Source organism: Oncorhynchus tshawytscha, linkage group LG28, assembly GCF_018296145.1.
Source record: "Oncorhynchus tshawytscha isolate Ot180627B linkage group LG28, Otsh_v2.0, whole genome shotgun sequence".
NCBI classification, from domain to species: Eukaryota; Metazoa; Chordata; class Actinopteri; order Salmoniformes; family Salmonidae; genus Oncorhynchus; species Oncorhynchus tshawytscha.
This window is the reverse complement of record NC_056456.1, coordinates 24,660,726-24,673,989: the sequence shown is the minus strand read 5'-3', so window position 1 is coordinate 24,673,989 and position 13,264 is coordinate 24,660,726. Positions and strand designations below refer to the sequence as shown.

Sequence of the window (13,264 nt, the reverse complement as noted above, 5' to 3'; positions counted from 1 at the left end):
AACGTGTTTGCTAAACTCGCTTGGAGAGGGAAGGGGATTTTTTGGGGATCATGAATGCAGCAGTGGAAGGGTTGCATCTTATTTCTGCGAATACACTGGCATGTTTCACTGCAGACAAGGAACATTGTGGCATCAATAGGCATTCATTCAAAGTACATATTTTAATGCATACCCGTTTCTGAAATGTCATCCATTTATTTTAAAGTCATTTCAAGATCATCATCAAATAAAGATTTATCAAACAGTGTTTCACAATCCCTACACGAGGCAGAAAACAACAACCATATACTGAAATATATTTTCCTGAACGTCCTAAAGACTAAATAGAAGATTAAACAGAGATAAAAATAAGAGATTAATAAGAAATTGTATATATTTCAGCAAATGCAACGTACAGAAAGAACCATGAGGCAGCATGACATTTAACATAATCACACGTCAACGGAAGCAATTCCTGTAATATTTGTTTTATTATTTAAAATGTTACGATTGGATTTACAGGCAATTGGGTCACAAACAGGGTTTTCTCGGGTCCTCACAAATTAAACGTTGCAGTGAATTGGTGCCTTTGTATTATATTGTACAACAGAACATGCCCATCCATAGCCAAATTACCACAACAAGATTGTGCAACACATACATATCATCATCTACTGCAACAAAATAATACAAATACTTGAGACATTATAAATTAGAAATACTGTTTTATACATCAAACAGTATGTGCTGCACATTCTTCCACAGCAGTGTGGTAGCCTGGAGGGTTAAGAGACGGCAGAAGATGGTTCAATGCAGTGTACATCGTTTTAGCCACTGCCACATCTATAAAATTGTGGGTAAAAGGTTAGCTAACAACTATCCAACAAATAACATGATTAGAAGGCAGGCTAAGGAGTGAGTATTGGTGTATTGAGGATGAGAAATGTTGAATGGGAAGGATGAGTGGTCTCCAGGTTATAACCTATTCATTTACTGTATCGCGGCTGGCTGGCTGGCTGATGTTCTGGACCCATCAACAAAATCCCTGCTGTTCTACTGAAATGCGAGGACACCGAGTAGCGAACGTGTGAGGAGACAATTATGTGTGAAAAGAATGTTTGTCTGAAACGTAATGTGTGCGATAATCGTGACGCCCTCGTTAGGAACTAAGTGATGTGAATATTGACCACATATGAAGACAACACTAAATGGTGAACTACTATTTTCTTGGGAGTCGATTTAAATTCAGTAAAATGAAACGATAGGCTTAATGTAGACCGATGGCTTCTTTAGGGCCATCCCTCACACAGTCCTGAAGTTATCAGTCAAGGATAAAGGTGTTTTAAAAGCATTCATCAATTAATTGGTGACCACCCACAGATAATTAAACACAAATTAATAATGGCAGAGCTATGAGGCAACAACACCGAGCCATGTACACAAGCAAGCATATTATACCACAGAACTTATCATATATATGTATATATTATGTGGAGGTTTGTTGATTTTTTTTGCGATAGAACCTATACGAGGTGGCCGCTGGGTCTTGGGTTTAACAATCAGCCAGCCCTGAATCATTTAAGCATATATTTACACAAATAATATTTCCTCACTCTATATCATAATAAAAAACATTCACACAAAAATATAACATTTGAAATAATTATTAGCACCAGTGTATCAGATAAAGTCTTGCTACGCAAAATGTACAAAGTTGCATAGTGTAGAATTTTGTCTTAAAAAATATTAATGTGTGATTTGCAATACACCTGTTTTAAGCAGCAGCTTAGGGAGGAAAAAACATCAGACAAAAAACAAGATTTGTAGTGTTAATTATATATATATATATATTTTTACATACAATTATATTTAACCATATTGTTTCACTGGGCGGTAGAGGACAGTCTCAAATATCAAAAATATCAGTCATTTTAAAGACCCACTTGCTGGTTTTATTTAACAGCTTTTCAGTTGTGCATGCCCACATGAAAAAATACTAAGGTATACTATCGTTAAATACTATAGTATTCCCTGTAGTGTTTTTGGAGACTTTACTGTAGTATTCAGTGGAGTGAGAAAAAATACTGTAGTGAAAAGTGAATGTAGTGTAAAAATACAGTGAATACTGTAGTATTTACTGTAGTTTTGCAGACATGATTGTAGTATACTGTAGTATTTACTGTTCATAGTAAACAGTCTAGTAAGAAAAAACTAGTATATATTATAGTAATTACTGTAGTGTTTTTTCGGACTCGGGTATTTACTGTAGGGTTTTTAGCGGAAATAACTGTAGTATTTACTATAATGTTTTTGTTTTATTATCTTTGACATGATATCCTTGAGGAAACCTACTTGGAAAAATACACAAAAGAAAATGTACCATACCTGTAGGTAGATAGGACTGAGGTCTGAACAGACAGTTCAGAGCTTCTGCTCCTTTTTATAACCTGCAGGGAACACAATATATAATCTATACGATACCAAACGTTGGCTTGTAACTTATTGGTGCCACAAATTGGGATATGGGAATGGGCAGGGTAGACACAAATTAAATCCTGTAATATATATACACTACAGTAATTACTGCAGTGTTTCTGCAGATATTACTGAAGTATTTTTGTGGTCCATAGTATACTGTAGTATTTACTATAGTATACTACACGATTCTATAATAAGTACTGCCAATGATCGTTATATACTACAGCAGCGTTTCCTAAACTCTGTCCTGGAGACTCCAAGGGGTGCATTTTTGTATTTTTGCCCTAGCACTACACAGCCGATTCAAATAATCCAAGCTTGATGAGTTGATTATTTTAATCAGCGGTGTTTGGGAAATGACAGAGGACAGATTTTGGGAAATGCTGTAGTGCAATGTGTAGTATAGTATACTACAGTTTACTACACTACACTTTACTACAGAATTCTATACGAAGTACTGTAGTATTCTATAGTAAACTGTAGTATTATTTAATGTGGGTATGGAGCAGAATGTGCAGTAGAGTTGAATACTGTAAAAATGTGTAATAATAACAGGAATACTTTCTCTATGCAATATATGTAGCTTTGGAAGCAAATGAAGGCAAACAAAATGTATAAACTTGTGAGAATTCCTTCACTGCTTGTTTTTTAAACAAATGGTTGATAACACCAAGGATGGCACATATGTACTGGAAGTTGAAAAATAACTATAGCTAAAAAAAATCTCACAGACAAACCATTCCCAGCATGCCCTTCGGTCTAGAATGATGGGTAAGGATAACTTGTTAGATATCATATCAAATAAAACAAATGCTATATCATATGACATGCACCCATCTGAAAAGGCTGAGGACATTTCTCCTTGTTTTCTGTCGGGGTGGTTTAGGTTGTGATGAAACAAGACGGTGTAACGGTCCTCCACGTAGAAGTGTAGGAAGTCTGGAGGTGGTGCAGTCATGTGGGTTTTCATTACTCGGGAGCGAGGTATGCCACACCTCTCCTAACCTGCTGCACCGAAGGAGAATGGATGCATGTTTGTCGACTGCCCTTACTTAGTTCATTTCACGTTTCTGCATGTCAAAGCGGCTTCTTCTCTTTCTTTAAAACCATGAAACTTAGCTTCTCTTGTAAAAAAAAAAAGACAAACAAAGACAAAGCAAAGAAAAAAAAAGAAAGAAAAAAACGTTTTGGTAAAAAGGTGGCATTCTGCCAGAGTGTTAGATGTGGGATGGAGCGGTACAGACGGGATATGAGGAAGGAGCGGTACAGACGGGATATGAGGAAGGAGCGGTACAGACGGGATATGAGGAAGGAGCGGTACAGACGGGATATGAGGAAGGAGCGGTACAGACGGGATATGAGGAAGGGAGCGGTACAGACGGGATATGAGGAAGGAGCGGAAGAGACGGGATATGAGGAAGGAGCGGTACAGACGGGATATGAGGAAGGAGCGGTACAGACGGGATATGAGGAAGGAGCGGTACAGACGGGATATGAGGAAGGAGCGGAAGAGACGGGATATGAGGAAGGAGCGGTACAGACGGGATATGAGGAAGGAGCGGTACAGACGGGATATGAGGAAGGAGCGGTACAGACGGGATATGAGGAAGGGAGCGGAAGAGACGGGATATGAGGAAGGGAGCGGAAGAGACGGGATATGAGGAAGGGAGCGGAAGAGACGGGATATGAGGAAGGAGCGGAAGAGACGGGGTATGAGGAAGGAGCAGGAACAGACGGGATATGAGGAAGGAGCAGGAACAGACGGGATATGAGGAAGGAGGGTACAGGTGGTGGAGAGAGAGGGGGTTAAGGTCGCTCTAGGGATGGGGTGTTGAAGCAGCCGTCAGGTAAAGTGTTCTTGATGTCGTTGAGGTTGGCGATGTCAGACCGGATCTCCCTGATCTGCCTGTCGTAGTCGGTGATCATCTCCTCCTGGCTCTTGGCCACATCATTCAGCTCCGCCAGCTTGCGGTCCAGGTCGCTGTTCGCCATTTTGTCCTTGGCCTGCTTCAGTGACCCCTCAATCAAGCCCAACTTGCTCAGGTCCACCTTGTCAATGTTGCCTGAACCGGGACAGAAGAGGTATAAGCTTTAGCTCAATGATATAAGACAGTCAGTAGTCATTTTGACTTGTGCAAGTAAAACTGATGGAATATTGTTTGGTTACACACAATGCACAAGCCAGAAACAATGATTACATAAAATGACAATACTTAATTATATCCCTGCTTGTATTCTTACCTCCACAAAAATAACCAGTTTGCTTAATCAAATACCATTCACTCACCCAGTGACTTGAGCAGGTCGTTGATGGTGTTGAGAACGGTCCTGACAGCACTCTTGGCTTTGCGGGCGTTGTCCTCCGCTTCCTTCGCATTGTCCGATGCCTGAAATGCCAAAACAACATAGTTGACATGTCAGAGTCAGAATTTCAGACCACAACGAACAAAAACAGTTGTAAAACACTTGTGAGACTTCCTTAACCCTCAAGCAGTGTTCATCCACTTCCTTTTCTTAATGTTTAGCCTCATTGTTTATTTTTTCTCTAAACAACTTTGACAAGAACAACAAACATTGAGCAACTCAAGCTCTGTGTAGACAGCTTCTATTCAAACATTCTCAGAGCTCTCTGGTTTCCAACCCAAAGAGATCTAGGAATTCCTAACTATTGGGTTCCTAAGGTTATGAGAATCTAATGACATCATTGGATTTAAACAACAGAGCCGCAGACAGAGAACATTACATCCCAAATGGCACCCTATTTCCCTATTTGATACACTACCTTTGACGAGAGCCCTATTGGCCGTGGTCAAATGTTGTGCACTACACAGGGAATAGGGGGCCATTTGGGATGCCGACCAGACAGACACGCACCATGCTAGCCATCATCATGTCCTGGTCGGCCTCAGCTTTCTTCTTGGCCAGCTCTGCCTCGGCTGCACTCAGCTGGTCCATCATGCCGTTCACCTCCCCATCCAGCATCATAGTGTCCTCAAAGGCCTTCTCTGCATCCGCCTTGGTCTTAGCAGAACCCTGTGGGGTGAACAGACAGAGGGGGATTAATGCATGTTGACAATTTGAAAGCAGGTATACAATTTCTTATAGGTTGAATAGTTTATTATTTGATACATCAGATGAGGGGGGGGACAGAGGGGGCTTAGTGCATGTTGTCAGTTTGAAAGTGGGTGTATTATTCTATGTGAAATATCACATTTGATGACCACAAAAATAATAGATATTCAAAACATTTAATCTACTGAGAAACACCGTTTATATCAAGAGGCCACCCCTGATTTTGGCCACGTCATTTCAAGACAGTAGCAGAAATGGTCATGAATTACCTAGCTATAATATAACAATATACCAGTAATAATATGTACCTTCTGCACAGCGCTGGCTATCTTTTCTGCCTCCTCTGCCTTGCTCTTGGCCTCCTTGGCATCTGCAGCTGCGTTGCCTAGTGCCCCCTCAGCCTGCTTGGTCTTCTCATTGGCCGCGATGATGGTAGCGTTGATCTCTGGGATTCTCTTCATGGCGTCCTCAGCTGCCGTCTTGTTGTCATTCACCCGCTTGTCAAAGTCTGTGTTGGACGCACCAAAGACAATGAGAAGAAAGGTTGAGTAAACACACTATATCTCAATACTATAACCATATTTTATACAACAATGGTATTCTCTCTTTAACATCCATCTGAGGCTAAATGCATTGTGGTCTCGATATGGTTTTCACTCCAACCATTCTGAATAAATCCTCTACCATCAGGCAGAAAGGGGCATTTCCCTGGCCTCTTCACCAGCCCTGCTACTAAGTACCTCTCAGATTTCCCAGAATGTCTTGGGCCTCCTGGTAGGTGGTCCTCCCCTTCTTGGCGGCCTCCTCAGCCAGCGCCTTGGCAGCATCGACACGAGCCAGCAACTGATCGGCAGTCTGCAGGGACAGATAGAGACAGTCATTAGTTCCATTGTATAACAAGTGGCACCCTATTCCCCATAGGGCTCTGGGAAATGTAGTGCAGTTTATAGGAAATATGGTGCCACTTGGGACACAACCCATGGACAACAAAAACAGACAAAACAGCTCAATTAATAAGAATAATTCTGACTTCACGGCTTGCTCATTATCACTATACTTAGTGGCTGAACGAGTGAGGAGGCCAATCAATGCCGTGGTAATTCGTCACATATGCAAATGTGGTCATTTTCAATTGCATGCCTTGTTTAATGAGGCATGTTAAAGCTAAATCTTAAAATGGACACACACTAGCAATTTCAAAGGGGGTGAAACCATCACAAGCTCTACATGAGACATAGATCTATTTAGAGCAAAGCTTATAGACACCAGAAAGACAAAATAAAAGTAGAGTTGTGAAATTCTGGTGACTTTCCCAAAATTCCCAGGTTTTACAGAACTCCTGCTTAGAAGAATCCTGGAATCAGGAGGGAATTAGCAGGAAATCTGGGAGTTCTCCAACCGGGATTTCTGGAAAACCTGGACATTTTGGGAAAGTTATCGGAATTTTTGCAACCCCAAGTAAAGTTCTCTTGTCCTACCTGCTGCTCCGTCTTGCCCTTCTCCAGCAGCTTGCGGACCTCAGTCTCCTTCCCTCGCAGATCATCCCTCAAGTCGTTGTACTCTTTCTCGGTCTTGTCAATCAGCTTGTCAAGGTCAGACGCTTCCTTCTTGATCTTGCTCGCTTCGTCCTATAATCGGATGTCAAGATAAGTTATCCTTCCAGACTTTAAAACTACTCCAGTAATGTCCGACGGCCCTTTACATGTATGTCTTGTGATACACAAACCCTTTCAATGACTCTTAAGAGTAACCTGTCACTCACTCAGACTGGGAACATATTTCAAAGGTTTGTTAAATACATCAAATAATTGAAATAATTCCTGATGAGTGGCCGCATCCCAAACGGCTCCTTATTCCATTTCTAGTGCACTACTTTTGACCAGTAGTGCACTATATAGAGAATAGGGTGACGTTTGGGATGGAGACACTGTCTCCACCTAAAAGAGGGTTACGGTCACTTCATGTAACTGACCTCCAGTGATTTGGTGTTGAAAGGTGGCAGGCTTGTCAGGTTAGCGTAGATCTTCAGGGCTTTGTCGCCTGCCTCCTCTGCCTCAGCATGCACCTTGTTGGCCTGTTTCTCCAGGTTCTTGGCCAGGTCCTTTGCCTCATTGTACCTGAGTGGATGAACATGATAGTTCAATTATAAAACTGTTGAGGGGATTTGAACCTGTACGCGCTTATAAGACATTCTCCGGACAGGATCAACATTAGTATGATTTAATTGTAATTTTTTAGGAGAGAGAGAGGAATCACAGAAAAGTGCTGTTGCAGACAGTGACATACTTCCTGTTGAGCTCATCAATGTCTTGGTTGGTCTTGCCCTCGCCATCTAGAGTCTTTGTCAGCAGGTTGAGAGCCTTGGTGGACGTGTCATTGGCATCTTTTGCGATCTTCTCAATTTGATCCGCGTCCATTTTATGTCTGCAGAGGAAACAGAGGGATTGGATTTGTTTTTCATAGACGAAGCAGAAAGCTGTCTTTTGGTTTCTTGCAGCGCAAGAATATAATCAAATAATAAGATCAAAAGTGGTGATAGGGTGTTTATTATTTGGCATGTGCACTTTCCCCCCTCCCACTCAGAAGAATTGCATATCCAGGAAACCAGAGTGGATTGTATGGAGCAATACATTTCAGAGAACAGAATTATTTCATCATTGTAGCTACAGTCCTTACTTGTCTGCCAGATTGCGAGCCTCCTCTGCCAGAAGGGTAATGTTGTTAGGATCTCCACTGATGGAGGGTGCTTTGATGTCCTGGAGGAGAAAAATAATAAAGTAGGGAATCAATGAACTTCCTGTTGTTTCTCTCATGCAGGACGAAGGCATTCATCAGTGTGCTATGGTTGGGAACAAACATGAACTAAGGGTTTTGATGCATAAACAGTAACAATAAAAATATACTACATCCAAATTAGATAATGCTGTGAGATCATGCGATCAGTCCTCCAAGTGTCTTAGGATGCGTCCCAAATGGCATCCTTTCCCCGAAATAATTAACTCCTTTTTACCAGGCCATATGAGCAAGTGGTGTACTATATTGGGAATAGGGTAACATTCGGGATGCATCCTTAGTTACCAACGTCACATTTTTAAAAATGAATTATGGGATGACCCACCAGTTTGCTGATGGCATCCTTGGCCTTATCCAGTTCCTCGCGGGCGAGGCCGATCAGGTTCTCGGCGTCTCGGACCCGGTTGCGGGCCTTGTCGGCTTGGGTTCCAGTGTTGTCCACAGTGTTCCTGATGTTCTGCAAACGATTCCACTGAGTGGTCAGTGTGCTGTTCAGTTTCCCCAGGCGCTCCAGCAGGCCTTTGTCCACATCTGAAAAAACAAAAGCAGCATTCACAACTCCAATTCTGAGTGGAAATCCTCCAATGTAAACTCAGCCAAAAAATAAACGTCCTCTCACTGTCAACTGCATTTACTTTCAGCAAACTTAACATGTGTAAACATTTGTACGAACATAAGATTCAACAACTAAGACATGAACTGAACAAGTTCCACAGACATGTGGCTAACAGAAATGGAATAATGTGTCCCTGAACAAAGTAACAGTCAGTATTTGGTGTGGCCACCAGCTGCATTAAGTACTGCAGTGCATCTCCTCCTCATGGACTGCAACAGATTTGCCAGTTCTTGTGTGAGATGTTACCCCAAACTTTCACCAAGGCACCTGCAAGTTCCCAGACATTTCTGGGGGGAATGGCCCTAGCCCTCACCCTCCGATCCCAGACGTGCTCAATGGGATTGAGATCCTGGCTCTTCGCTGGCCATGGCAGAACACTGACATCCTGTCTTGCAGGAAATCACGCACAGAATGAGCAGTATGGCTGGTGGCATTATCATGCTGGAGGGTCATGTCAGGATGAGCCTACAGGAAGGGTACCACATGAGGGAGAAGGATGTCTTCCCTGTAACGCAGAGCGTTGAGAATGCCTGCAATGACAACAAGCTCAGTCCGATGATGCTGTGACACACAGCCCGCTCCAAATCGATCCCGCTCCAGAGTACAGGCCTCGCTGTAACGCTCATTACTTCGACGATAAACGCAAATCCCAACATCACCCCTGGGAGACAAAACCGCAACTAGTCAGTGAAGAGCACTTTTTGGTCCAGCGATGGTGGGTTTGTGTCCATAGGGGACGTTGTTACCGGTGATGTAAGGCAAGGCCTCACCAGATAACAGGCTTCCAAGCCCTCAGTCCAGCTTCTCTCAGCCTATTGTGGACAGTCTGAGCACTGATGCAGGGATTGTGCGTTCCTGGTGTAACTCAGGCAGTTGTTGTTGCCATCTGTACCTGTCCCGCAGGTGTGATGTTCGGACGTACCAATTCTGTGCAGGTGTTGTTACACGTGGTCTGCCACTGTGAGGACGACGAGCTGTCCATCCTGTCTCCCTGCAGCGCTGTCTTAGGCGTCTCACAGTATGGACATATGGCAATTTATTGCCGTGGCCACATCTGCAGTCCTCATGCCGCCTTGCAGCATGCCTAAGGCACATTCACTCAGATGAGCAGGGACCCCGGGCATCTTTCTTTTGGTGTTTTTCCGGAGTCAGTAGAAAGGCATCTTTTGTGTCCTAGGTTTTCATAACTGTGATTTTAATTACCGTCTGTAAGCTGTTAGTGTCTTAATGACCGTTCCACAGGTGCATGTTCATTAATTGTTTATGGTTCATTGAACAAACATAGAAAACAGTGTTTAAACCCTTTTTACGAATTATCTTTGACAGGGTCCTGAAAAAGGGACATTTAATTTTATATATGTACATGTGTGGCCCCGGACACCAGGGTTTAATCTCTGCCTAAATCTTTCAATAAAAACAAAAAACAAACTCAAATTCATGATTCATTTGATCTAATTCTAGTTGACAAGAACAGCATTGTTTCAACCTAGTGACACCATCAAATTCCCCTCTCGGGACAATAACGTTTGTTTGATTGACCCATTATGTCCTAAAAAATTCATATGATCAATTTAATCTAATGGCTATTGAATAGAACAGCATCTCTTCAAGCAAGCGAGACATTACATGTCAACATCATAAAATCCCCGAAAGGGTCAAGGCCTGCTGCACCTTTGCTGGTCTGAGCTTCGTCCAGTAGGTCCATGATGGATTTCTCTGCCTCCTTCAGTCGGTCCTCAAACGCCTTGTCACTCACAGTCTCTGACATGGAGCCCAGGTTGTCAATCAAAGTCTGCAGGTCATGCAGCTTCTGTCTCTGCTGGTTCACCTACGTAAGAGTAAAACCACAAGGCTTAGAGTGGGTTCCTATGCAGCTGTACAGACATGTTAAGCACACTCAACTTTATTAAATATATATTTTATAAGGATATTTGAAGTTTATTGGACAGAGAGAGTGGAGAGACAGGAAAGGACGGAGAAGAGATGGTGTGATAGAACTCAACTTTGACAAAATAATCCACTGACGAAAACACCAAGATTCTTTACCTTGTCTCTGACGAGGGAGTAACAGGACGGACACTGCTGGCAGCCGGGAGTAGAGCGGTTGTAGAAGTAGTTCTCCTCACACATGTCACACCTGGCTCCCACAAAGCCTGGAAGGCACGCACAGCGGCCATCTTCTTTACACTGGGCTGTCGAGGAGCCCTCTGGGTCACAGTCGCACGCTAGAGCAGAAGAAAAATAAAGAGATGAGAAACTGGCCAACATTAAAGAGGCTCTTGAAACGTGTGATTTCAGAGCGGAGGTTGAAAATACATAATAACAATAAATACAGTTTGTCAGTCTTCAGGTTATGATGATTTTCTCTTCCCATTAGACCATGTCACAACCTACTCAAGTAATATAGTCACACACAACTGCATGGCTCATTAAGGCGCATTCTCAGAGTTATCATGTTAAAAGAGAGATTAGAGTGAGATTTAAGAAAGAGAAAGCGTACGTTTGCAGCCTGACAATCCGAAGCCGAAGAAGTTGACCTCACAGCGTTCACAGCGCTGACCGGTGACGCCGGGCTGGCATTCACACTGACCGGAACCGATGTCACACTGACCGTTGGTGGACCCAATAGAATTGCAGTTGCATCTGTCATGATATCAAAGAAGGTCAAGACACATTACAACTTAGAAACATACCAGCGATCTAAATCCGTCAGATAACGTATTACAGCCCTCTATTTCCAATAAGAAAATATCAACAGTTGAGGTACAGTGATCAAAATCAGACAGGGAAAAGCTTCATAGACCTCTATTCCTACTAAGAAATGCTTCCACTAAATATCCATATTGAGGTGTTGGCAAAGTGGGTACTGTTACTGACTGTTCACAGCCTGTTCCGCTCCGCAGGTTGAAGAAGCCAGGCTGACAGGCGCTGCAGTCCCTGTTGGTGACGTGGGGGAAACACTGGCACTGGCCTGTGACCTGTAGACAGCTGGTCTGTCTGTCCACTGTGCCATATGGAGAGCAGGAGCAGGCTGGGGACAGGGGAGACAAGAGAAATCCATGGCTAACACAGCAAGCATCAGTCACCTCTGTATAGTACATCTTATCTGAACTGTACACACGGTACAATGGAACAGAACACTGTCTATTTGGGGACAGGAGGGGGAAGAGACCCCCATTACTACCAATAAACACATCAGCCAACATCAGTCATATCTGTACAGTATGTGGAACTCGAGTATACACACACAGTGAAAGAAAAAGTCATGCTGGTCATTTTCTCGTCTTACCTTTGCACTTGTCGTTGGGGTTGGTGGCCAGCGGGTTTCCATAGAAGCCCTCTTTGCAACGGTCACAGAAGAAGCTGTCTGTGTTGTAGATACACTTGAGGCACTCCCCGGTCTCTCTGTCACAGTTGCCCACAGCGTTGGGGTCGATGTTGTCGCTACACTTACAGGCCCGACAGACCCTCACCTGCCGGTTCCCCCCCAGGGGGTCTCCGAAGAAACCGTCATCACACAGCTCGCAGCGCTTGCCTGCAGAAAGACGCAATTCATAGTTTGGATTATGTGAATATGAACATACCAACAACTTCTAAACTAAATTAAGAAATAAGTACATACAATACACAATTTGGAAATATTATTTATGTTTTTAACTGTGTATTTTAATATTTTGTGAATTAATAGTAAATAATTTAAGTTTATTTGACCTTTATTTAACTAGGCAAGTCAGTTAAGAACAAATTATTATTTTCAATGACAGCCTAGGAACAGTGGGTTAACTGCCTGTTCAGGGGCAGAACAACAGATTCGTACCTTGTCAGGTCGGGGATTTGAACTTGTAACCTTTCGGTTACTAGTCCAACACTAACCACTAGGCTACCCTGCCGCCCCAAAATATTTTTAAAGACTTTCAAAACAGAGTACTCCAACCAGTTCTAATTACTTGTGGTTCTATGTATCGACAAAGTCGGTTGTCTAAAGTCTATTGTCTGTCTCAATACCCGATTATTTATATATTTAATAAAAAAGTGTACAGCAAAACATTTATTATTACCTGTGGTTCCAGTAGGACAGTTGGTGCAGACAACCTCCTTGGTCTTGGGCACAACAGCACAAGTGGATCCTCCGGGGCAGGGGCAGGGCTTGCAGTCGCTGGAACTCCCCACAGTGGAGTCTCCATAGTAACCGTCTTTACATCTCTCACAACTGAGCCCAGCTGTGTTGTGTAGGCAGTTACACATCCCTTCAAACAGACATGTCAAAAACACACACGTCATGCCTCTAGCCGCCACCAGAGGGGAGTCTAAGATGAGAGTTTAAAG

The 13,264-nt window shown here is 43.0% G+C and overlaps 1 protein-coding gene across 1 annotated transcript in view; it reads right to left on the bottom strand.

The window, feature by feature from the left end:
• Positions 1-451: 451 nt before the first annotated feature.
• LOC112226965 (laminin subunit gamma-1) overlaps positions 452-13,264 on the bottom strand; it is an 84,552-nt gene continuing 71,739 nt past the window's right edge. Inside the window, exons 13-28 of the mRNA XM_024391684.2 lie at positions 12,997-13,185; positions 12,228-12,473; positions 11,816-11,969; positions 11,439-11,581; positions 10,985-11,163; positions 10,610-10,766; positions 8,648-8,853; positions 8,206-8,285; positions 7,816-7,953; positions 7,502-7,646; positions 7,008-7,157; positions 6,270-6,384; positions 5,838-6,037; positions 5,332-5,490; positions 4,745-4,844; positions 452-4,520 (exon numbers count right to left, since the gene is read on the bottom strand). Coding sequence (XP_024247452.1) covers positions 4,264-4,520; positions 4,745-4,844; positions 5,332-5,490; positions 5,838-6,037; positions 6,270-6,384; positions 7,008-7,157; positions 7,502-7,646; positions 7,816-7,953; positions 8,206-8,285; positions 8,648-8,853; positions 10,610-10,766; positions 10,985-11,163; positions 11,439-11,581; positions 11,816-11,969; positions 12,228-12,473; positions 12,997-13,185 — 2,618 coding nt within the window. The 3' untranslated portion in view covers positions 452-4,263. The remainder of the gene's footprint in view (positions 4,521-4,744; positions 4,845-5,331; positions 5,491-5,837; positions 6,038-6,269; positions 6,385-7,007; positions 7,158-7,501; positions 7,647-7,815; positions 7,954-8,205; positions 8,286-8,647; positions 8,854-10,609; positions 10,767-10,984; positions 11,164-11,438; positions 11,582-11,815; positions 11,970-12,227; positions 12,474-12,996; positions 13,186-13,264) is intronic.